The sequence below is a fragment of the Nilaparvata lugens genome, chromosome 5, assembly GCF_014356525.2.
Source record: "Nilaparvata lugens isolate BPH chromosome 5, ASM1435652v1, whole genome shotgun sequence".
Classification (NCBI taxonomy): Eukaryota; Metazoa; Arthropoda; class Insecta; order Hemiptera; family Delphacidae; genus Nilaparvata; species Nilaparvata lugens.
Window position 1 is genome coordinate 48,162,156 of NC_052508.1, and position 24,869 is coordinate 48,187,024.

The 24,869-nt window shown below is 35.4% G+C and overlaps 1 protein-coding gene across 1 annotated transcript in view; it reads left to right on the forward strand.

The window, feature by feature from the left end:
* Positions 1-8,571: 8,571 nt before the first annotated feature.
* Positions 8,572-24,869, forward strand: part of LOC111052224 (enoyl-CoA delta isomerase 2) — a 34,791-nt gene continuing 18,493 nt past the window's right edge. Inside the window, exons 1-4 of the mRNA XM_039428499.1 lie at positions 8,572-8,591; positions 9,163-9,284; positions 14,382-14,554; positions 15,332-15,452. Coding sequence (XP_039284433.1) covers positions 9,198-9,284; positions 14,382-14,554; positions 15,332-15,452 — 381 coding nt within the window. The 5' untranslated portion in view covers positions 8,572-8,591; positions 9,163-9,197. The remainder of the gene's footprint in view (positions 8,592-9,162; positions 9,285-14,381; positions 14,555-15,331; positions 15,453-24,869) is intronic.

Sequence of the window (24,869 nt, forward strand, 5' to 3'; positions counted from 1 at the left end):
CTTTGGCGAACAAAATTCTCCCACCTCAGCTAAACCTGTGTACTGATTTTTTTAATATATTTCTATCAATTATTGAAAAAGGTGAGGTAACGCAGAAAAGCTGAGAAAACGCTAATTTTGGGCGTATCTTTGGCGAACAAAATTCTCCCACCTCAGCTAAACCTGTGTACTGATTTTTTTAATATATTTCTATCAATTATTGAAAAAGGTGAGGTAACGCAGAAAAGCTGAGAAAACGCTAATTTTGGGCGTATCTTTGGCGAACAAAATTCTCCCACCTCAGCTAAACCTGTGTACTGATTTTTTTAATATATTTCTATCAATTATTGAAAAAGGTGAGGTAACGCAGAAAAGCTGAGAAAACGCTAATTTTGGGCGTATCTTTGGCGAACAAAATTCTCCCACCTCAGCTAAACCTGTGTACTGATTTTTTTAATATATTTCTATCAATTATTGAAAAAGGTGAGGTAACGCAGAAAAGCTGAGAAAACGCTAATTTTGGGCGTATCTTTGGCGAACAAAATTCTCCCACCTCAGCTAAACCTGTGTACTGATTTTTTTAATATATTTCTATCAATTATTGAAAAAGGTGAGGTAACGCAGAAAAGCTGAGAAAACGCTAATTTTGGGCGTATCTTTGGCGAACAAAATTCTCCCACCTCAGCTAAACCTGTGTACTGATTTTTTTAATATATTTCTATCAATTATTGAAAAAGGTGAGGTAACGCAGAAAAGCTGAGAAAACGCTAATTTTGGGCGTATCTTTGGCGAACAAAATTCTCCCACCTCAGCTAAACCTGTGTACTGATTTTTTTAATATATTTAGGTATCAAAGAAAATAAATGATTTCAGTTCAAATGCATAAATTAATGCTGTAAGTTTTATGTTTATTTATTATACCAAACAAATTCCTTTCTGTCCATCTATTTTGAACCAATTTTATAAGAACACTAGCCGTCAGGCTCGCTTCACTCGCCATATCCGTCTAGCCAGGGGGCTCCGCCCCCTGGACCTCCGACTGGATCGTCCAAAAATGAGATCAGCGGGCTCGCTTCGCTCGCCTGCATGTAGACCTCAGCGGAACCTCTGTACCGAATTCTGGACCCCCGACTGGATTGTCCAAAAATGAGATCAGCGGGCTCGATTCGCTCGCCTGCATGTAGACCTCAGCGGAACCTCTGTACCGAATTTGAACGTATTATGTTAATTTGATCTCGAAAAACACCTGTTACTATATCGGCGTATCTTTGGCGAACAAAATTCTCCCACCTCAGCTAAACCTGTGTACTGATTTTTTTAATATATTTCTATCAATTATTGAAAAAGGTGAGGAAACGCAGAAAAGCTGAGAAAACGCTAATTTTGGGCGTATCTTTGGCGTTATTTCAGATTCCTCCTAACACAACATTATTGCATCCCAGCTGAGTTTCTTTAGTAAATTTGAACATTTTCTGTTTTTACTTTCCTTGCCCTATTACCATAGATAGGTAAGGAAAGTATTGCTTTCCGAAAAAAATTAAGGTACCCCAATTTCTAAATTTCTATACGTTTCAAGGTCCCCGGAGTCCAAAAAAGTGGTTTTTGGGTATTGGTCTGTATGTGTGTGTGTGTGTGTGTGTGTGTGTGTGTGTATGAGTGTATGTGCGTCTGTGTACAAGATATCTCATCTCCCAAAATAACGGAATGACTTGAAATTTGGAACTTAAGGTCCTTACACTATAAGGATCCGACACGAACATTTTCGATCGAATGCAATTCAAGATGGCGGCTAAAATGGCGTCAAAAACAGGGTTTTTCGCGATTTTCTCGAAAACGGCTCCAACGATTTTGATCAAATTCATACCTAAAAAATTCATTGATAAGCTCTATCAACTGCCACAAGTCTAATATCTGTAAAAATTTCAGGAGCACTGCATCATCTATGCAAAGTTTGATTTTAGATTCCCAATTATCAGGCTTCATGTACAATTTAAACAAAAATTTTGAAGTGGAAAATATTAAGCATAGAAATTTCTACAATTATTAATGTTCAGTAACATTTTCACCTAAAATTGAAAATAAGCTCGAAATTCGAGAAAATAAGATTATTCAATTGCAAACTGTTGGCAACTGTTGATTCTATTAAATCATTCACTATGAAGAGATAGCAGACTTTGTGTGTCTGCAGCGCTATTGTCCTGTCACCAGCTGGCTCAGATCTTAGAAAAGTAGACTTGAGATGCGCGGGAACACTAGCGTCAGTTGATCAATTTTCATAACGGTAAGGAAAGTTGTGTGAGTGCACCACACCAGATTATTTTTTTGTTCTCGATAAAGCTGAGAAAACGCTAAAAAACACAGATTTTGGGCGTATGTTTGGAAATTTTTCCAAATCCGCTCTTATTGCGCCTCTAAAGGGCCAACTGAACACACCTACCAAATTTGAAATGTTATGTCATATTTTTATCATATGTTAGGACGATCCAGTCGGGGTCCAGACTAAACGTCTGGCTTAACGGATATGGCGAGCGAAGCGAGCCTGACGGCTAGTAATATAATATTCCCAGGAATATTCCCCAATCAGGAGAGTACCAGCTATTTTGACTACTCGAGTTCCAGACATTAAAATTTAGTGTATTTAATTTACCTACCTAAAATAATGCACATACAAGCTATTCTACAATCGAGAATGCAAGGCAATAATTACTATTCGTGAAAAACAGAAAAAATTTATATATACAATAACGGGGAGAATCCTTTCTATCGTCATAATATAGGACATGCCAGAAAATGTGTTGTTTCAAAAGATTCATGGGTGGTGGAAGCGAGAAAGGTGCTCAGAACTAAGTGGAACCAGAGACAAGCAATAAATGCTTATGCTTATCCTTTATCTATGGTGGAACCATTAATCCAATTATTTCAAAAGTAGTCGGAAGAAAGTATTTTGAACCGTCTCTTATATTATAATTATCTATCTTTTCTAAAATACAGTATCATACAGTCATTGTGCTGCTGCTACAGTATAATATAGCTGCTCTTTCAACAGGATTTTACAAGTTGACGTGTAAATTAAATTTGCCGCGCTAGCTTTTCAAAGAATGTTTGCCAACATGGAAACTGTTAGTTTTTGAAAGTTTCTTGTGGCAACCCTGCATTATCTAAAAACGCTTTATAACCTCACTTTTCTTTCCACTGCTTATCACTCATCATTTTTGTTCAGTATTATTTACATTTACATTGTATTCTAATTTTTTGACAATGACTTCCAGTTTTTTAGACCAATTTTTCAAAGACTGTACTTTCTTGATTATATTTTCATAGCTCTAAACAGTTGTTACTTTTTCTATTATCAATAAATACGTAAGTGAAATAACGTAATGTAAGCTATTAGAATAAAACTGCAAATTAATCTTGTTCTACTTAATTTTAAAGATAACTTTGACTATTTTATTGACTTGGTAATGTAGCTTTGGTGCTGAGCTCCTGACTGAATTATCTTGGTAAGTAGATTTAATACATTATTTTTAAATTTATACATTATTATTCAAGTTTTATTTTTGACATTTGGTTAGGTACCACACCTTATCAGGACAATAATAAAGGCTACTTTTACTTCAATATACTATTTATTACTCCATGATAGAAAACATACAGAACACTCACGTACTATTTTTATACTTTCAATACGTACGTGATTTATCTTTAAATTCAAAATATCAATTAGATTGATATCTATCTGTTTGCAAGATATCCTAGTAGTGAAATAGGTAGCTTATCATTGCAGATAGTATTTTAGAATCTTAACACTAGAATTCAAACACTTGAGTACCAGCAGAATTCCTGTTAGATCATCAATTTAGTAGACTACATACATTATTGAGTGATTGTTATTGATAAGCAAAACGCTGATTTGAAAAGTTGAAACATCAGTGGACCTAAGCGTGAGAGTGTCTAATTCTATTTTGAGAGCTTAGATTTCAGAAAGTGTTTTGTATCAGTAAGTTTTTCAAGTCATCAAACTTTTTTTGAATAATTTAAAAATCATATATCGGTATAAAAGTTTATCCGTCAAGTTTTCTGAGATTTATCATTCTATCAAGTTTCGGCAATCATTTATACAGTCTCTAACTTCAACCTTGTGTGGTTTCAAATAGCCTAATTCAACATCATTGCATCATCTAAGTTTTTAGAATAAACTAAACGTTTATGGTAGGTAATAAGTAGTTGTCAATTATTGTTTTTTGTTTGTCAAATTCCAATTAATTTTATTTATTGTACGAATTCATACATACAATCACATAAGCCTAATAAGCTATTTACGAGAATAAAATTATTAATTGTACCAAAAAACTTGGAGCACACAAGACTAATGTCTGATCTTGAGCTTGTAATAGACTAGATCATTGGCTTAATCAATTTAATAGAAACTGCTTTGATATCGTCTTCATCTTGAGTTGCAATCAAAATAAATGCATTGTTTAAAGAAGCTTTCCTAGTTATGTATAGAAACCGAAGTCACGTCTTTATTCATAAAAAATATAATACTGTAATTTATTTCTTTACAGTTCATAACTCGATTAGACTACTCCGCAAAAACAATATGGAAGCTTTGAGGATCAGCATCACGAATAAAATACATAAGATAGTTTTGGACTCTCCTAGATCAAAGAATGCCATATCACTAAAAGTAAGTACTGTAGGCTAACTTGAGTTTTCAGTTAGGGACTACACAATATTATTTTTTTCAATAAAGAAAACTTATGTACCATATTGGAACGGCATAATAAACTATGCTTTTATCGGCGGACACACCACAATATTATTTTTCTCAATAAAGAAAACTTGTGTACCATATTGGAACGGCATGACAAACTATGCTTTTATCGGCGGACACACGTTTAATTTCATTCGAGCCTATAAGTATAGGCTTAAATGAGCCTAATATAGTATGGATTACGTTATCGTAAGGTAAGATAGCATAGGCCTATTACATCATAGAATAGCCTATTACTTATAGTATAGTATAATATTACCTTACCTTAAAGAGGTGAAGAATAACAATTTAATTTTCTCTAATTAGTAATTATTATCCAATGATAATTAGCATGTAATTACTCTGTTTCTTCAATATTTCTAAAAAAAACGTATATTCTACTAGCCAGCAGGCTCGCTTTGCTCGCCTTATCCGTCTGGCCATGGAGCTCCGCCCCCTGGACCCCCGGATATATAGGATCAGCATTTTTCATTTGAGCTTACTTCCTTCCGTAAAAGTCAAAAGACTTTCAGGCACGATTCAATCACCAGTTTTCTTTGAATTATGTAGTGCAGGGTTGCAAAAATCTTTATTTCAGAATTAATAAATATTCAGTTATTTCTCGATAAGAGACTTTTTGGAATATAATAAGAATTATTGTATTTCAGTCTAATAGTTTTTGAAATTATTGAAACAGGAAAGATATGGAGAACTGAACAATAATCCATATCTAACCCTCTCAAGTATGAATTTGCTAGCGAAATGCATTGAAACTCAATATAAACTTGAGAAACAAAACCCTCTACAAAACTGCTGGAAACCTTATTGGGCGTAATTTTGAAGTCCTCTCAAGACAAATTTCTAGCCCCTATCTGAACCTCTGTACCAAGTTTGAACATTTTTTATCAATTGATTCTTGATAAATGTCAGAAAACGCACAAAACGCTGAATTTCTGTACTAAATCTGAACATGATTTGTCAGTTCCTGAGAACGCATAGAAAACGCTCAAAAACCGCGAGCTTGGGTGTTATTCCAGACCCTCCCAATACAACTCTTTTATACATCAGCTGAACCTGTGTACTAAATTTGAACGTAGGTATTATGTTAATTTGATCTCGAAAAACACCTGTTACTATATCGGCGTATCTTTGGCGAACAAAATTCTCCCACCTCAGCTAAACCTGTGTACTGAATTTTTTTAATATATTTCTATCAATTATTGAAAAAGGTGAGGTAACGCAGAAAAGCTGAGAAAACGCTAATTTTGGGCGTATCTTTGGCGTTATTTCAAATTCCTCCTAACACAACATTATTGCATCCCAGCTGAGAAAAACATTTTCTGTTTTTACTTTCCTTGCCCTATTACCATAGATAGGTAAGGAAAGTATTGCTTTCCGAAAAAAATTAAGGTACCCCAATTTCTAAACTTCTATACGTTTCAAGGTCCCCTGAGTCCAAAAAAGTGGTTTTTGGGTATTGGTCTGTATGTGTGTGTGTGTGTGTGTGTGTGTGTGTGTGTGTGTGTGTGTGTGTGTATGAGTGTATGTGCGTCTCTGTACACGATATCTCATCTCCCAATTAACGGAATGACTTGAAATTTGGAACTTAAGTCCTTACACTATAAGGATCCGACACGAACATTTTCGATCGAATGCAATTCAAGATGGCGGCTAAAATGGCGAAAATGTTGTCAAAATCAGGGTTTTTCGCGATTTTCTCGAAAACGGCTCCAACGATTTTGATCAAATTCATACCTAAAAAAGTCATTGATAAGCTCTATCAACTGCCACAAGTCTCATATCTGTAAAAATTTCAGGAGCACTGCACCATCTATGCAAAGTTTGATTTTAGATTCCCAATTATCAGGCTTCATATACAATTTAAACAAAAATTTTCAAGTGGAAAATATTAAGCATAGAAATTTCTACAATTATTAATGTTCAGTAACATTTTCACCTAAAATTGAAAATAAGCTCGAAATTCGAGAAAATAAGATTATTCAATTGCAAACTGTTGATTCTATTAAATCATTCACTATGAACAGATAGCAGACTTTGTGTGTCTGCAGCGCTATTGTCCTGTCACCAGCTGACTCAGATCTAAGAAAAGTAGACTTGAGATGCGCGGGAACACTAGCGTCACTTGATCATAACGGCAAGGAAAGTTGTGTGAGTGCATCACACCAGATTTTTTTGTTCTCGATAAAGCTGAGAAAACGCAGATTTTGGGCGTATGTTTGGAAATTTTTCCAAATCCGCTCTTATTGCGCCTCTAAAGGGCCAACTGAACACACCTACCAAATTTGAAATGTTATGTCATATTTTTATCATATGTTAGGACGATCCAGTCGGGGTCCAGACTAAACGTCTGGCTTAACGGATATGGCGAGCGAAGCGAGCCTGACGGCTAGTAATATAATATTCCCAGGAATATTCCCCAATCAGGAGAGTACCAGCTATTTTGACTACTCGAGTTCCAGACATTAAAATTTAGTGTATTTAATTTACCTACCTAAAATAAATGCACATACAAGCTATTCTACAATCGAGAATGCAAGGCAATAATTACTATTCGTGAAAAAACAGAAAAATTTATATATACAATAACGGGGAGAATCCTTTCTATCGTCATATATAGGATATGCCAGAAAATGTGTTGTTTCAAAAGATTCATGGGTGGTGGAAGCGAGAAAGTTGCTCAGAACTAAGTGGAACCAGAGACAAGCAATAAATGCTTATGCTTATCCTTTATCTATGGTGGAACCATTAATCCAATTATTTCAAAAGTAGTCGGAAGAAAGTATTTTGAACCGTCTCTTATATTATAATTATCTATCTTTTCTAAAATACAGTATCATACAGTCATTGTGCTGCTGCTACAGTATAATATAGCTGCTCTTTCAACAGGATTTTACAAGTTGACGTGTAAATTAAATTTGCCGCGCTAGCTTTTCAAAGAATGTTTGCCAACATGGAAACTGTTAGTTTTTGAAAGTTTCTTGTGGCAACCCTGCATTATCTAAAAACGCTTTATAACCTCACTTTTCTTTCCACTGCTTATCACTCATCATTTTTGTTCAGTATTATTTACATTTACATTGTATTCTAATTTTTTGACAATGACTTCCAGTTTTTTAGACCAATTTTTCAAAGACTGTACTTTCTTGATTATATTTTCATAGCTCTAAACAGTTGTTACTTTTTCTATTATCAATAAATACGTAAGTGAAATAACGTAATGTAAGCTATTAGAATAAAACTGCAAATTAATCTTGTTCTACTTAATTTTAAAGATAACTTTGACTATTTTATTGACTTGGTAATGCATCTTTGGTGCTGATCTCCTGACTGAATTATCTTGGTAAGTAGATTTAATAAATTATTTTTAAATTTATACATTATTATTCAAGTTTTATTTTTGACATTTGGTTAGGTACCACACCTTATCAGGACAATAATAAAGGCTACTTTTACTTCAATATACTATTTTTTACTCAATGATAGAAAACATAAAGAACACTCACGTACTATTTTTATACTTTCAATACGTACGTGATTTATCTTTAAATTCAAAATATCAATTAGATTGATATCTATCTGTTTGCAAGATATCCTAGTAGTGAAATAGGTAGCTTATCATTGCAGATAGTATTTTAGAATCTTAACACTAGAATTCAAACACTTGAGTACCAGCAGAATTCCTGTTAGATCATCAATTTAGTAGACTACATACATTATTGAGTGATTGTTATTGATAAGCAAAACGCTGATTTGAAAAGTTGAAACATCAGTGGACCTAAGCGTGAGAGTGTCTAATTCTATTTTGAGAGCTTAGATTTTCAGAAAGTGTTTTGTATCAGTAAGTTTTTCAAGTCATCAAACTTTTTTTGAATAATTTAAAAATCATTTATCGGTATAAAAGTTTATCCGTCAAGTTTTCTGAGCTATTTATCATTCTATCAAGTTTCGGCAATCATTTATACAGTCTCTAACTTCAACCTTGTGTGGTTTCAAATAGCCTAATTCAACATCATTGCATCATCTAAGTTTTTAGAATAAACTAAACGTTTATGGTAGGTAATAAGTAGTTGTCAATTATTGTTTTTTGTTTGTCAAATTCCAATTAAATTTTATTTATTGTACAAATTCATACATACAATCACATAAGCCTAATAAGCTATTTACGAGAATAAAATTATTAATTGTACCAAAAAACTTGGAGCACACAAGACTAATGTCTGATCTTGAGCTTGTAATAGACTAGATCATTGGCTTAATCAATTTAATAGAAACTGCTTTGATATCGTCTTCATCTTGAGTTGCAATCAAAATAAATGCATTGTTTAAAGAAGCTTTCCTAGTTATGTATAGAAACCGAAGTCACGTCTTTATTCATAAAAAATATAATACTGTAATTTATTTCTTTACAGTTCATAACTCGATTAGACTACTCCGCAAAAACAATATGGAAGCTTTGAGGATCAGCATCACGAATAAAATACATAAGATAGTTTTGGACTCTCCTAGATCAAAGAATGCCATATCACTAAAAGTAAGTACTGTAGGCTAACTTGAGTTTTCAGTTAGGGACTACACAATATTATTTTTTTCAATAAAGAAAACTTATGTACCATATTGGAACGGCATAATAAACTATGCTTTTATCGGCGGACACACCACAATATTATTTTTCTCAATAAAGAAAACTTGTGTACCATATTGGAACGGCATGACAAACTATGCTTTTATCGGCGGACACACGTTTAATTTCATTCGAGCCTATAAGTATAGGCTTAAATGAGCCTAATATAGTATGGATTACGTTATCGTAAGGTAAGATAGCATAGGCCTATTACATCATAGAATAGCCTATTACTTATAGTATAGTATAATATTACCTTACCTTAAAGAGGTGAAGAATAACAATTTAATTTTCTCTAATTAGTAATTATTATCCCATGATAATTAGCATGTAATTACTCTGTTTCTTCAATATTTCTAAAAAAAAACGTATATTCTACAAGCCGGCAGGCTCGCTTTGCTCGCCTTATCCGTCTGGCCATGGAGCTCCGCCCCCTGGACCCCCGGATATATAGGATCAGCATTTTTCATTTGAGCTTACTTCCTTCCGTAAAAAGTCAAAAGAGACTTTCAGGCTCGATTAAATCACCAGTTTTCTTTGAATTATGTAGTGCAGGGTTGCAAAAATCTTTATTTTTCCAGAATTAATAAATATTCAGTTATTTCTCGATAAGAGACTTTTTGGAATATAATAAGAATTATTGTATTTCAGTCTAATAGTTCTTTGAAATTTGAAACAGGAAAGATATGGAGAACTGAACAATAATCCATATCTAACCCTCTCAAGTATGAATTTGCTAGCGAAATGCATTGAAAACTCAATATAAACTTGAGAAACAAAACCCTCTACAAAACTGCTGGGAAACCTTATTGGGCGTAATTTTGAAGTCCTCTCAAGACAAAATTTCTAGCCCCTATCTGAACCTCTGTACCAAGTTTGAACATTTTTTATCAATTGATTCTTGATAAATGTCAGAAAACGCACAAAACGCTGAATTTCTGTACTAAATCTGAACATGATTTGTCAGTTCCTGAGAACGCATAGAAAACGCTCAAAAACCGCGAGCTTGGGTGTTATTCCAGACCCTCCCAATACAACTCTTTTATACATCAGCTGAACCTGTGTACTAAATTTGAACATTTTCTATCAATTAGTTATTGCAGAATGTGAAAAAACACTGGGAAAACTCAGTAAAACCGCCTATCTTGGGCTTATATTTGGCGTAATTCTGAGTACTCTCAAGAATGAATTTCTAGACCCTTGCTGAACTTCTGTACAAAATTTTAACATGATCTGTCAATTAGTTCTTGAGAAGAAAAAGCAGGAAAATGCTCAAAAACCGCCGATCTTGGGCGGAACTTAACTTCCATTACAACATTTTTATATCTCACCTGGCCTATGTACCAAGTTTTATCATTTTTTTGCCAATTACTTACTTACTTACTCCGTGGCTCTACAACCCATTGAGGGTCTTGGCCTTCCGCAATATGCCTCTCCATTCGTCTCGGTCTTGCACCTTTCTCCTCCAACCTCTGATACCCATTTCTTTCAGGTCATTCTCTACGTCATCAATCCAGCGCATTCTCGGTCTTCCCTTTAATCTTCTTCCACCTGGATTCATTCTGTGGACTTTTTTCGCACTCCTGGAGTCACTCATTCGTTCAAGGTGTCCCAGCCAGCTAAGACGCCTAACTTTTATCTCACTCACAATGTCTGGGTTTCCGAAAAGCTCTCGTAACTCCTGATTAGTACGTATCCTCCATTCTCCATTACTGAAGATAGGTCCATATATTTTCCGGAGGATTTTTCTTTCCCAGACATTAAGTAGCGCTTCGTCTTTTGAGTTAGGACCCAAGTTTCTGCACCATAAAGCACTACTGGTCTAATAACGGTGATATATACTTGTATTTTCACTTTCCTAGTGATGAGCCGGGAATTCAAAAAATGTTTCATGGCATAATAGCATCGATTACCTGCTGACAGCTTTGCTTTGATATCTACCTGCACTTCATTTCTATGTGTTATCATAGCACCTAAGTACTTGAATTCGTCAACTCTTTCAAAGATACTATTGCCCATCACTAGTTGCCTTTCGTTTTCTTGACCATCTATCCTGCTGTTGAACATGTATTTTGTCTTGTTTGCATTTATGGTGAGTCCTGTATTCTGAGAGCCAATTTCCAGTTGGTTGAAACCTTCTTCCAGAGCTCTTTTGTTCCTAGCAATCAAAACCACATCATCCGCATATGCCATATATTGCAATGTTCTATCCATGATTGTTCCATTTGGATTGACAGTCAAGTTTCGCATTACTTTCTCCAAACTTATGTTGAACAGCATTGCTGATAAAACATCTCCTTGTCTCAGACCTTTGCTTGCCATGAAACTGCTAGATAGTCTCCCTTGCACCTTTATTTTATATTTAGTCTCTTTGAGTGTCATTCTGACCAATCTCACCAGCTTACAAGGTATACCAAATTCTATCATAGCTTTAATGAGACTATCTATTTTTATGCTATCAAATGCTTGTTTATAGTCTATGTAAAGTTGATGTAGACTTATATTGTACTCATAGCATTTCTCTAAAATTGTGCGTATTGTGAATATATGATCTGTACATGATCTGTTCGGCCTAAATCCACATTGATAGTCTCCTATTATCTCATCCATATATGGTATCAATCTCTTGGCAATTATTTTGGTCAATATCTTATAAGCAACACTTAACAAGGCTATTCCTCTGTAGTTTGTGCAGTCGATTTTGCTTCCTTTTTTGTGGATAGGACATATTAACGCCGTGTGCCAGTCTTCAGGCATTTCTTCTTCTCTCCAGATTTGCACTATCAAACTATGTAATGCGCTGAGGAGCGCAGGGCCACCAGTTTTGATCATTTCTGCCGTGATTGCATCTTCTCCAGGCGCTTTGTTGTTCTTCATCGAACCAATGGCTTCTTCCATTTCATGTAGTTGGGGGTCGTGGCTGAATGGTTCTGGACCTATACGGGTGATTCCTTCCATTCCACCATCCTCTTCTGCAATCTCTCCAAGTAAATCACTGAAATATTCTTTCCATCGTTCAATGACTTCTTCTTCGCCACCAATGAGGTTGCCTTCCTTATCTGTGCAGAAATTTGTTCGTGGTTGGAAACCAGCTTTTCCTTCACGTATCCTCAGGTACATCTTTCTTGCATCCTTTGTTTCAGCATATGCCATGATTTCTTCCAGCTTCCTCTTTTCAAAATCTCTTTTCTTTCTACGGCAGACTTGTCTGGCAGACGATCTCTTCTCTTGGAACAGGTTCATTGTTGCCCTTGTTCTCCTATTCAACATACTTATTCTTGCCTTATTTCTCTCTTCAAGGGCTTGTATGCATTCTTCATCTATCCATGTATTTCTGACTTCCTTTCTCTTGTATCCGATTGTCTCCTGAGCACTCATCACAATACTATGTCTCAGATTTTTCCATTTCTGTTCTGCTGTTGTGTCCCCCGCATGCTGGTATTCTTCTAGCTTATCTTGTAATCTTTGTTGGTAGGCTTCTTTCAGACTTTGGTTTTTGAGTAGCTTTTCACAGTCGAACTTTAGTTGTTTCTTGCCTTTGGAGAACCCAGTGTTATTTATTCTTTGCCTGTATTTCAATCTTATCATGAAGTGATCTGTGTCACAATCAGCTCCACGAAGACTTCTCACATCAAGGATATCTGAGCCGTGACGTCTGTCAATCATAACATGATCAATTTGATTTTTTGTCCGTCCATCTGGGGATAACCACGTCATTTTGTGAACGTCCTTGTGTTTAAAAAAGGTACTACTAATGGTCATGTTGTTTCCTCCTGCAAAATCAATCATTCTCAGGCCATTCTCATTGCTTTCATTGTGTAGGCTGTAGGGTCCAATAGTTGGCCTGTAACACTGTTCTCGTCCAAGTTTAGCATTGAAGTCACCAAGGATTATTTTAACATCATACTCAGGGGTATCTTTATAGACATTTTCCAGTTTCTCATAGAATTGATCTTTATTATTTCCATCTGCTTCATTGGTGGGTGCATGAACACATATCAAACTTATATTAAAGAATTTTTCTTTTATTCTCAGCAAACAAATCCTTTCATTTATTGCTTTGAATCCTATAACTTTGTCCTTAAAATTCTTGTGTACAAGAAATCCTGTTCCAAATGTGTTATGGTCGTGTCCACTGTAGAATATTGTATGATTACCTAGGTCCATTATTCCATTCCCTTTCCATCTTATTTCCTGTAGAGCTACAATTCCGATTCTATACTTTTCTAGTTCTTGTCTCAGTCTCATTGTGCTACCGGCTCTATTTAAACTTGTGACATTCCAAGAAGCAATCAACATATCTCTTCTTCTCCTCTTTCGTTTTTCCATCCGTTTCCTAATCAAGTCATTGTCTGTTTCCAAATCAATCCTGTAATTCCTGTCCTGTTCCGAGGCACATTTAGTGGTTTTCGTAACGTAGTTCTTTTTACGGGGTAGGATTGTTAGCCCTACCCCAACCCCCAACCTGGAGGACCAGTCCAGTTTTTCTTTCACGGTGGCTATTTTATTTCACCACTACCCCCCGACGCTGCTGGCTGCAGGGCCGGTGAGCATTCCCCGATTCCAACGGGGACGCGCCCGATGGAGGTAACTGGCAAGTCCCCACACGGGAGGGGACTAATTTGCCAATTAGTTTTTAAAAAAAACGCTGGAAAAATGCAGATTTTGGGCGTATTTTTGGAATTTTTTCCAAATCCGTTCTTAGTGTGCTTCTAGATGACCAACTGAACAAACCTGCTAAATTTGAACGTATATTGGTCCTGTATATTTTTAGCTCTGATGATTATGAATGAATCAGTGCCATTTCGCTTTTATATAAATAGATTTCATCTTGAGCTCAAGATATTTTTTTTTTTACATTTAATACATTACTAATCTGCTTCATTGTGTTTTAAATTTATATTGAATTATGTTCATATTTTTAGTGAGTTATGCATCCCAATTATGCCATTTCAACGGATAGATTGATATCAATTTATCAATAAATTACTTTTTCAATATTTTCAGATGTATGAGGGCATAACTAAAGCCTTGAATTCTACGTCAGACAATGAATCAGTTGTAGCAACCGTTATAACGGGGTCTGGAGATTTCTACAGCAGTGGCAACGATATTAAAGGATATATGGTCGATGGATTTGATTTCGAGAAACAGAGTCAGGAGGCTGCTTCAATCCTTGAGTAACTATAAACTTTTTGGTATTTTCAAAATAATATTAATAAGAACATTAAATGGAAAATAATAATACTGACAAATAATGGGTAATTCAGGAAAGTATTACATATCCCTTATATTGAAAATTAATTGTAAATAACCAAACAGAACAGAAAAAGACATGATAGGAATCAAAAGTTTAGATATGAAAGTTTATTTTGATAATATTTTCAATTTTTACTATTTGTATGTGAGTTGAAGTTCCCCATTGTCAATACTTTTCTGTGCTTGAATAAACTAGATTTTTATTTTCTTTAAAAATGGAAACAATTTATTCAATTCAGTTGTGTACTTGTGTATCACTAGTATGGAATCAGAATATCATAATTATAATCAAATCAAATGACCAACCTCAAGAAAAGTTGCATCTTTTCTGGGATCCCGCGTCCTGGGTTGAAGTCTGAATTTGAGGTAGCAGAATAAAAAGTTATTAAACTGAATCTAAAACAAATGCTGTGCTAACTTATGTAGAATTCCTTTCCTCGAACTATTCATTTGCTGTGGGAAAATTGTAATTGTATTCAACAAGTAGCAGGCTACAATCATTCATTAGTTCCAATTAACTTTTAAATAAATACTTCTATTTTAGACTTTTTTAATCGATTTAAAATAGAAAGCAATCAGTTTGAAACTAATAAATACGGTACCTCCTTATTTTTATTACAGTAATTTATTATTGTAATGTATTTCATCCATAATATTATTTCTAAGAATTTATTCAAATAAAACTGTAATGTTTTTAGGAAATTTGTCGCATCGTTTGTAAACCATTCAAAGATTCTAATTGCTGTTGTAAATGGCCCCGCCATTGGCATAGCAGCTACCACTCTGGCGCTTTGTGATTATGTCGTTGCGTCAGACAAGGTAAAACTCATCTAAGCATCTATAACTGAAATCATAAACTTGAAAAATCATAATTAATAAAATCCTGAACGTTACAGTCGCTGAATTTCAATATCAAATTGATTATGCATGTACATTTATGAAATCTGACCAATCTTGAAATAGACTGTAATTATATAATTGATCTAATTAAGATAAGATGAGATATATATTTATTGATAATTGTTACAAGGCTGCCTATGGTAACATTTACAAAAATTTACAATAAAATTAAATAAAACTTGAGAGATAAATAATTATTTAACAGTTCTGCCTCAGTATTGATCAATTACAAATATCAAAGAAAATAATATAGTATATATTAAGCCATCAACATTATACTAGATCACATTAGCAATACTGGAGGAAAGAAAAGTTGTTATTTGCATCCATGTGGAATGAAACTTATCATGAAAGTACAACATGAAATATTAAACTTCATTAAACAATACAATAGAGGGTAGATGGAATAGGTAAGAAATAATCTATGAAGGTGGTCCTATTACAAAACATTGTGATCAGACTCTTAATAAAAAAGAATAGAAGTTATTATGAAACTGTGCATGACTTTTAATAAAAAGAAGAGAAGTTATTATGAAACTGTGCATGGAGTAGGAGCAATGAAATGAGAGCATGAATGCACCCAATCATAATGACCTTATGCTAAGGTATCATTTATTAATGATGACAGAAGCCTCGATTTAAACAAATAGAATTGTTAAATTGTTGGTGATAGATAGTTCCACAGTCGGGACGCTACTACAGTAAAAGATGAGTTGTACATAACAGTGCGGTGGAGTGGAATTTGTAGGAAATACTGGTGCTGCCGTTTGTTTCTGTGGTGGATGTGCGCAAGAGGGGTGAATCTCTCTTTCAGATAATGCGGACCCTTACTCTCGACAACTAGGTGATATGCAAGACATAATATGAATACTGTCTCCAGTCCTTCAGTTTGAGCCATTGCAGTCTCCTATAAAAGGTGTGATATGGTCATCCCTTCTTGCATCATAATATATGAACCTAACTGCATATTTCAATGCACGCTGCAATTTCATATTAAGCTCCCCAGTCATGTCATTGTACACCATACCGCCATAGTCCACAATGGGCAGGACAAGACTTTGAACGAGCGTAACACGAAGGTTGGTTGGGAGAAACTTCCTCAATCTCTTGAATTGATGCATTGTTGCGAAAATGCTCCTTGATAAGGTGTTGATATGATAGGTCCAATTAAGATTCTTATCTATGGAAACTCCCAGAACCTTGATACATTCCTCATACTGAAGTGCATGGCCATCTAGCATTACTTTCGACCCTGCATTGAAGTTCAATTGATTGTACAGTCTGCCATAAGCAACGATTATACTTTTTCAATTTCCTGGAATTGAGACTCAAGCAAAGCGCCTTTGCCCATGCAATCAAAGATGCTATATTAACATTCATGGCAGCTACAGCATCATCAGCATGAGAAGAGTGACCAGAAGGAAAGCGACTGTTGCAAACAAGATCATCAGCATAAATATGATAAGAAAAATCAGAGGAAGGTTATTTACATAGATAGAGAAGAGGAGAGGGCCAAGGATAGTGCCCTGTGGGACCCCTGCAACAACTGGCAGCCACCTGGACATTTTCTCCTCAGCCACTCTGACACACTGGTACCTATCAGTAAGGTAGGACTTGAACCAGGAAACACAAGAAGATGACAGACCACACTGAAAAAAGAGTTTATGCAGTAAGATTGAATGACAGACATTATCGAAAGCTTTTGTGAAATCAAATGACACAAGAAGAGTGAAAGAACGATGATCCATTGAATTTCGAATTTCATCAGTGATTTTCAATAGTGCTGTAGTTGTGCTGTGAAAAGGGCGGTAACCAGACTGATTTTCATCAAAGAAGTTGAATGATTCCAGATACAGTGACAACTAGTCGTGCACTATTCTCTCCAGTGCCTTGGAAATACTACAAACTATGTTTATAGGTCGGAAGTCTTGTTGAGTAGTAGGATTATTATTTTTTGGAACTGGACATATTAATTATTGCTTCCAAAGAGAGGGGAAAACTCCCATTTGGAGAGAGAAATTGAATATATGAGTGATAGCAGGAATTATAATTGGTAAAATAATCTTATAAAATGAAATAGGTATATTATCAATACCTTTCATTGAGAGAATAGCGGAGGAAACTGTCTCAGGAAAGACATATGAGAAGAAAATTTTTTTCTGCGGAAGTGTGTGACTAAATTGATTAATCATGATTGAGTTCAGTGAATGGTGAGCAAATGAAGAAGGTGGAGATGGAGTAGAAGAATTCATTAAGCTGTTCCAGAGGAACATTAACAGCAATGGACTTGGACTTGGGTGGTATCACCTCGACTTTTCGAATGTTCCTCCACAGCTCTGAAGTGGACTGCCTTCCCTCAAAAAGTTAACCATAGTAATCTTAGCTCTACGACAGACAGATCTCAACCTGTTTCTCAAAGCTTTGTAACGCACAAAGTCTGCATTGTAACCAGTCCTGAGATGGTTACGCCTAGCTTTATCTCTCTCTCGTCTCAGAAGGGATATTTCTCTGTTAAACCAGGGACATGGCCTGCGGTGAACCTTCACATCCTGTACTGGTGCATGTTCGTCGAAGATTGAAAAAATCATTGAATCAAAGGCCTCTACCTTGTCATCAATATTATTCATATTCACAATATCATGCCAAGGCTTCTCCACAGCATCAGCCAGACAGCGATCTTAATCGATGTTTTTTAGGTTCCTGTCCCTAATCTTCGGCGTGTATCTTACTCCATGCTCAAGACTATATATAACATAAATCAGATCATGACCCGACATACAGAATGGTATTTGTCCATCAGCCATAGCAAAATCTGGATCACTCACAATAGTAAAGCTGCGTACACATATACGCGCTTCCAACCCGCACCGAGCACGCTCCGCCTTCGTACCGCCCTCGTTCCTCCATTGAACCACAGTCGCTCCGCCCACGCACCCATCATGAACGTTACGGAAGATGTTAGATCTTCTCGCGTTCCCCGGTCGAACCACTGTTGCTCCCCGGTCGATCATCAATCGCTCTGCTGGAGTGACGTTCGGTTGCGGAGCAGAGCGAAAGTCTGTATGCACCTTAAGATCGAGTAGGGAATGACAAGTGTCAGTGTGAAATATTGATCTATATTTTTCTTTCAATTAAATACCTTTAATACTAATTTTTACTTGCGCAAGTATTACTCTTATTAATTTCTTAATTTATAATAACCCTTTCGGCGAGCTAGCTTTGATCATCAGATTATTTCGAAGCACTAGGGCGCCCATCACTAAATTCAAATTTAAATCACTCACGTGTCGAAAATCTTCTTGTAAGCCGCCGATGTCGATCCAACTCCATGTGGTCCGGGAATATGGTAGCCGGAATCGTCTCCTCCAAGGGGTTATAAATTTAATAAAATGAAAAATGACTTCTGCTTCACAATAGCATCACGAAGTCTTTTAAGAAATTTAATAATTTACTTTAACTTTAACTTTTACAAAATTATTAATAAGGTACTTCGCTCTAAAATATTTGGGGTCCTCTTATGGTGGCATCTGGCTGGCGAGTGCTGGTTCTTCCTTCTCAAGTTTTACAGATCCTCTTTCCGACTTTCAAATTAGCATAAAATTTAAATATCTCAATCCTCCGCCATTAAATTCAAATAGATCTTACAAAAAATGCCAAAATATTGCTTAGATTATATGATTAATAATTTCTTTGCATTCGAGCCATATTGATAACATAGATTACACAAATTTTTACACGAAATCTACTACAATTATATAAATATATATAAATATTTTTGAATCGGCCTACAGTTGCCGCCTATTAACTGCCGTTTTACTATTGGTGCATGCAAATTTTATTAGGTATTCATGCGCCTGGTAACTCTTATTTCCTGAATACATTAAATTATTTTTATTTGGTTTTATTTATGCTCTTTGCATGCTAGTTAATATTATATATATTAATATTAATTCCATGCTACTAATAATTAGCCACGTGGACGGGTGTTTTTTCACATTGCACACCATCCGAATGCAATAAAGCTCTGCCAAGGGGTTTTGGTCAGATTCTACGTTCTTCGGTTTGATCGATCTCTAGGTCACCGATCTGTGAATACATCTACCTAACCTCAATCTTCAAATATTTTATAAATAATCTATTTATGAGTAATAAACTTCCTTCAAATCCTTTTAAGTTCTTGTACCATTTAGCCAGAACAAGCTGATGCTATCTTATCTTGATTATTATCTGCTTGGCGATATTAGCCAATTACTTTATTTTTAGACCTATTACTATTTCTGTTAGGGCTTTTCATCTACCCAGATTTAATATGTTACACGCGCCCCTGGGTTTGAATTCAAAATATTTGAGAATCACAATGTTTTTAATGAAAACCCACCCTTCAATACATTGATATACACTATACTTTATTTATAAATTATACTCTCCTACTTCTATCACATTTCGCAGTCATATTTGCTGCATCTCCTTATACCTTTATCAAAAACAATAACAAATTCTCCTCCTCAACACACATAAAAATATCATAAATATAAACTTCTAAACGTACTCCTCCTGACACCATTTACAACACAGTAATTTTTGAATTCGCCGCTTGCAGGGCTGCCAACTTAACTACACACATTTCATAATTCTCATAAATGATTCCTTTTAGACAATAATTTCGATTCATAAACTTCTGGGCTTATATCTTATAGTATTTCTTAGGTCTTAATATAAATAATTTTCTATACATCAGGTACAATACTTTCTTTTGCTAATGGCTCTTTGGTTTTGGTAACTGGTATTCACTTTAATCTTTTCAGGTAACAAACGTGGCATAATTAAAAGTAATAAATATAAAAACATATAAATAAATATATCGACATTAATAAATATAATAAATAACAATAATAAATAACTCTTTGGGTACAGTACTTCTTTTTATAAACATATGTTCAACAGATATTACATTCATTTGATTTGGGTGGCTTTGGTCAGCTGTTCGCTGTTCTACATTCATAGTGTTACATGTTACATCAGAATTTGCTATCGACTTTCATAACTAACCTAACTGCTCAATTTTTTCTCTTAAAAAGGTAATTAACAAATTTTAATTTTATTATCCCCGCTTGTGTCCTTTTTTATCTGATGTATATAATTTAATTACATATTTAAAAATTGTTCTTTTCCTTATTGCAGGCTTCTAACGGCTGGAAGGAATTAAAACATTGGATTGTTGCCACGAGGTCCTATACCAATATTAAATTTATTAAGGAAGGTTAGTAATTGGCTTGATAGTGTTGTTTTCCTTTGACTTCTTATCATATTATTTGAAATTTGATGATATTTCATGTAGAATTGTTGTGGTTTTCCCGTATCTTTTGGTTTTCTGCTTGTAGCTGTTGTAGGCTGGCTAGGTTATCTGCTGTTGATTTGTGAGGCTGTCCTATTGATAATTTTTTCTTCATGAATTTAAAGCCCTTGTATCTGGTGTATCTTTTAAAACAATTCCTTGATCTGGTTCTGTTTTCTTCCTTATGATTTCTATTTATTCCGTTGAGTCCAATATTTTCATTTTAGTGGCATTTTTTATAATTCTAGTTACACCAATAAACGACTTTATAATATAAAGCTTCCAATCAACTTCATCCGATACTTTCCACTTAAATTCATTATTAGGCTTCATCATCATAATAAACAATTCAATAATATAACACTTCCAATCAACACTAATAAATTCTTTCAACAATAACATGGTCTTAATTATAGCATCACTTTTCATATTATCACAGCCATGGTAATCCACACAATACATAAATCAAACACTAATTATTCTTTAATAATATAATCTCTCCACATATAATACCCGGTACTTCCATTTTATTAATATAATTCCTTATTTCTTCCACTCTTATTAACCACTTTCCATTCTTCTTAATCCATCTTCCATTTCCTTGTTGCCCATGCATGATTCCGTAATATTCCTTTTAGTAGCTCTGTTTTTATCCCATTTCGTTGGCCCATTATTCCGGTCACATCGTTGATTGCTCTCTTAAAACGTATGTGCCGCGGATGCATGACGTCGGCAATCTCTTCCTGTCCTCCTTGGTGCCGGTTATCCCCTCCTGGCCTCTTGAAGCGTGCATGCGGCCGGTATGCGCGCGCGCGGTTCCTCCTTCGTCGCTTCTTCCGCCTCCGGGCCTTGCGATGCATGTTCCTTCGGTCATGTAGTCCGTCCTCCTCGTCCTGATGCCGGTCGGGTGTCCTCGGCGCCTCCGTCTCCGGGCCTTACGGTGGTGCTCTTCTTGGTCTGTATGTTGTCCTCCTCGTCCTGATACCGGTCGGGTGTCCTCGGGCGCTTCCGTCTCCGAGCCTTGCGATGGTCGCCCCTCTTGTCTGGTAGTCCGTCCTCCGGTGTCATCCTCTTGGTCCTGGTCCTTGGTCTGCTGTGGGGTCAATGATGCGCGGGTGTGGTGTGCAGATACATGGTGGCGGTCTCTTGATGTGCGGGCTGCTCTTCCTGCGGTGATGGGTCTTCGGCGGGAAACAATATACTTAAAATGGGTTGTTGCTTGCGGCTGGCTTTAATTGCATGTTTGGCGGCGGTTTTTTGTGGTAGGCTGTCTTGTATTGGCTTTGGTTCTTCTAATAATATTTTCGGTAAATCATTTCTATGGTGGTGTATGATGTTGAAATATCTTGATTTTCTTGGTTTGTTTCATTTGAGCTTGTGCTTGTTATATCGGGGTATCATATAGTCCTGGTTTATTAGCTGTAGTTTTCTGTATATCTGGTGGCGGGTCGTTGGGTGCTGGGTTCCGGGTTTTTTGTTGATTTGATCCTGTGGCATGCGCTAATGTATAATTTGTACTAATTTGATGAGGTGGCGGTTTATAATTTCTATTATAATTATTCTGAGTGTAATCATTATTTGTGTTAAATCGATCACGGCCATAATAATAATTTCTTTGATAGGTTTGCTGTGGATAATGGTTTGTTTGACGATTTTGAAAACTTCTATTATTCCAATTATTTTGATTATGATCATAGCAGCGTTTAAATTGAGGAGTAGATCGAGAGTGATCATATGATACCGGTTCATAATTTTGGCTGGTATACTGATTACTTTTTGAGTTGTGTTGATTCCGTGTGTATCTTTGGTCTGAACGGTGGTTTGATATTGCCATCACAGACTGTATGCCATATAAATGATTTATCAGCTGCTTGCAATCAGTAATGGGTTGTGTGGCGAGTGCCATTCTAACTTGATACGGTAGCTTCTTTAAATAATACTTGCTAATGCCGATTCATTAATGGGCTCGCTCAATTGAGAATTTTTAAACTGTAGGGCAGTGACGAAAGTGGTACATGCACCGTCTAAGTTAGGGTTGAAATCGCATGATATAATGTCCGCTAGCACGTCCAACTGTTTACTTCTGCTCCAATACTGTTCCAGGAAGACAGCTACAAACTCATCCAATGATGTAAATTCATGGACTCTACTCCGAAAGAACATCAGGGGTTCGCCAATCAATAAACTAGTCAAACGAAGACGCCAAAAATTCCAAGAGGTGGGTGTTAATGATTGAACTAGTTTTATCTGATCTATAAATTCTTTAGGTTGGAGATAGCGGTCTGTATTGTCAAAACGGCCTAATTCATTGAAACTGTGTAGTGAATCAAACGTTGCTATGGGAATAGGCTCTATATTCTCGTGCGGAAATTGATGTATTTGACTTTCAAGTTGTACTATGTTTGATTTATATCAGAATTTGGGTGAGCTATTTCATGAATTTGCAAAGTATTTGTGCTGGTAGGTTATCTATTCTTTCGTTTAACTCACAAGTGACAGTATCTATTTTTGCTGTTAAATCGGTTGTAATTAGTTCTTGATTTTCAGCGGTAGATGCTGATATTGTGTCCGCAGTTTCCTTACCCGTTCTTACCGATGTATCCTTCAATGATTCCCGCATTTCCTTCATTTCCGCCTTCAAGTCCTTCATTACCATGGTCATTGTTTTTTCTAAACTATTAGAAAATGACTTGATCATCCCCTCTACTATAACCCTTCTTATTGCTTCTTGGGAGACATTTAACGGTTTATTACTGTTCACAGGATTCTTGGCGGTGATTGAAGAGATCTGGGCGTTGGACTCCATCGCGCCCCCCTCAGCGTCGATCTCCGCTACTATCGCCGTCTGCAGTGTGTCTGCTACCTTACTTTGCGTGGACGAAAAGAGACTCATATTTTAAAAATGGATTAAGTGTCAAGTGTTTGTTAAAAAAGTGAAAGTTTTGGCCAACAAGGCATTAATAAGGACACAAATGAGGATAGGCCTATGGACATTACAAGCCAGGTAACCTATTTATTACTTAAGCTCTTATAATATAATAATACTATTCATTGATTTCTGACTAGCAGTTTAGGCCCATAAAATATAATAGCTCTCTCTATAAAATATATTTTCTACAGTACTAATAATATAAAATTTTCTTTAAAACATATAATTTCTCTTTATTTAAAGCTATTGATTCCCCAAAAAGTAATACAAATTTTCCTTCGCCAGTTTTCCTCACAACTCGTATAAGTTATCTATAATTTTCAATATGGTTATTGACTTAATTTCAAATAATTATTCAATGAGCTTGGCTCTCATCATCAGTCCCACGTTGGTACGACATGTCTTTGTGTCACGTTATTCTTTATATAAAATAACGATTAGCCTCCTGCTTGGCATCAGTCGGTAAAGCATGAGATTTAATATAATTAGGGCGTGGTTTTCTAATAGTATTCAGTCTTAAAAAATCTTGATAGGCCTAGATATGGGCTTCTCCAATAACTCTTGTAATTCAATAAATAATAAATATATATATATATATATGATACTTATACTATAGAGATGAGGAATATAAAATAAATTGCACACCATGAAAATTTCACACATATATTACACAAATAATGCAAAGATCAATCGAGGCAAAAAATATATATAGAGCGATAAAAAATATAATATAAAAAATAGAACAATATTTGAAATCAATAAAAATATCACAGGCTAACTTTATATTCTAGATTTGTGGCACGAATCATTACCATGTGCCTTTATCTTGAAATCATATGCATTCTTTGGCATGTAGCTGTGACATGTACTTGCTAATACTTGTCGGCTTGGATAATTCAATCAAAAATATGTGCTCTAAGATCAGCTTGATAAATTAGCCACTAATAATCCAAATATATCTATATATTAAAATCTCTAGTATTTAGTAGATTTATTTGTATCGAATATATATTTTTATCTCAGGGTGCAAGATTCGGCACCTGACGGAATAGGTAGAGCCATTCATCTAGTG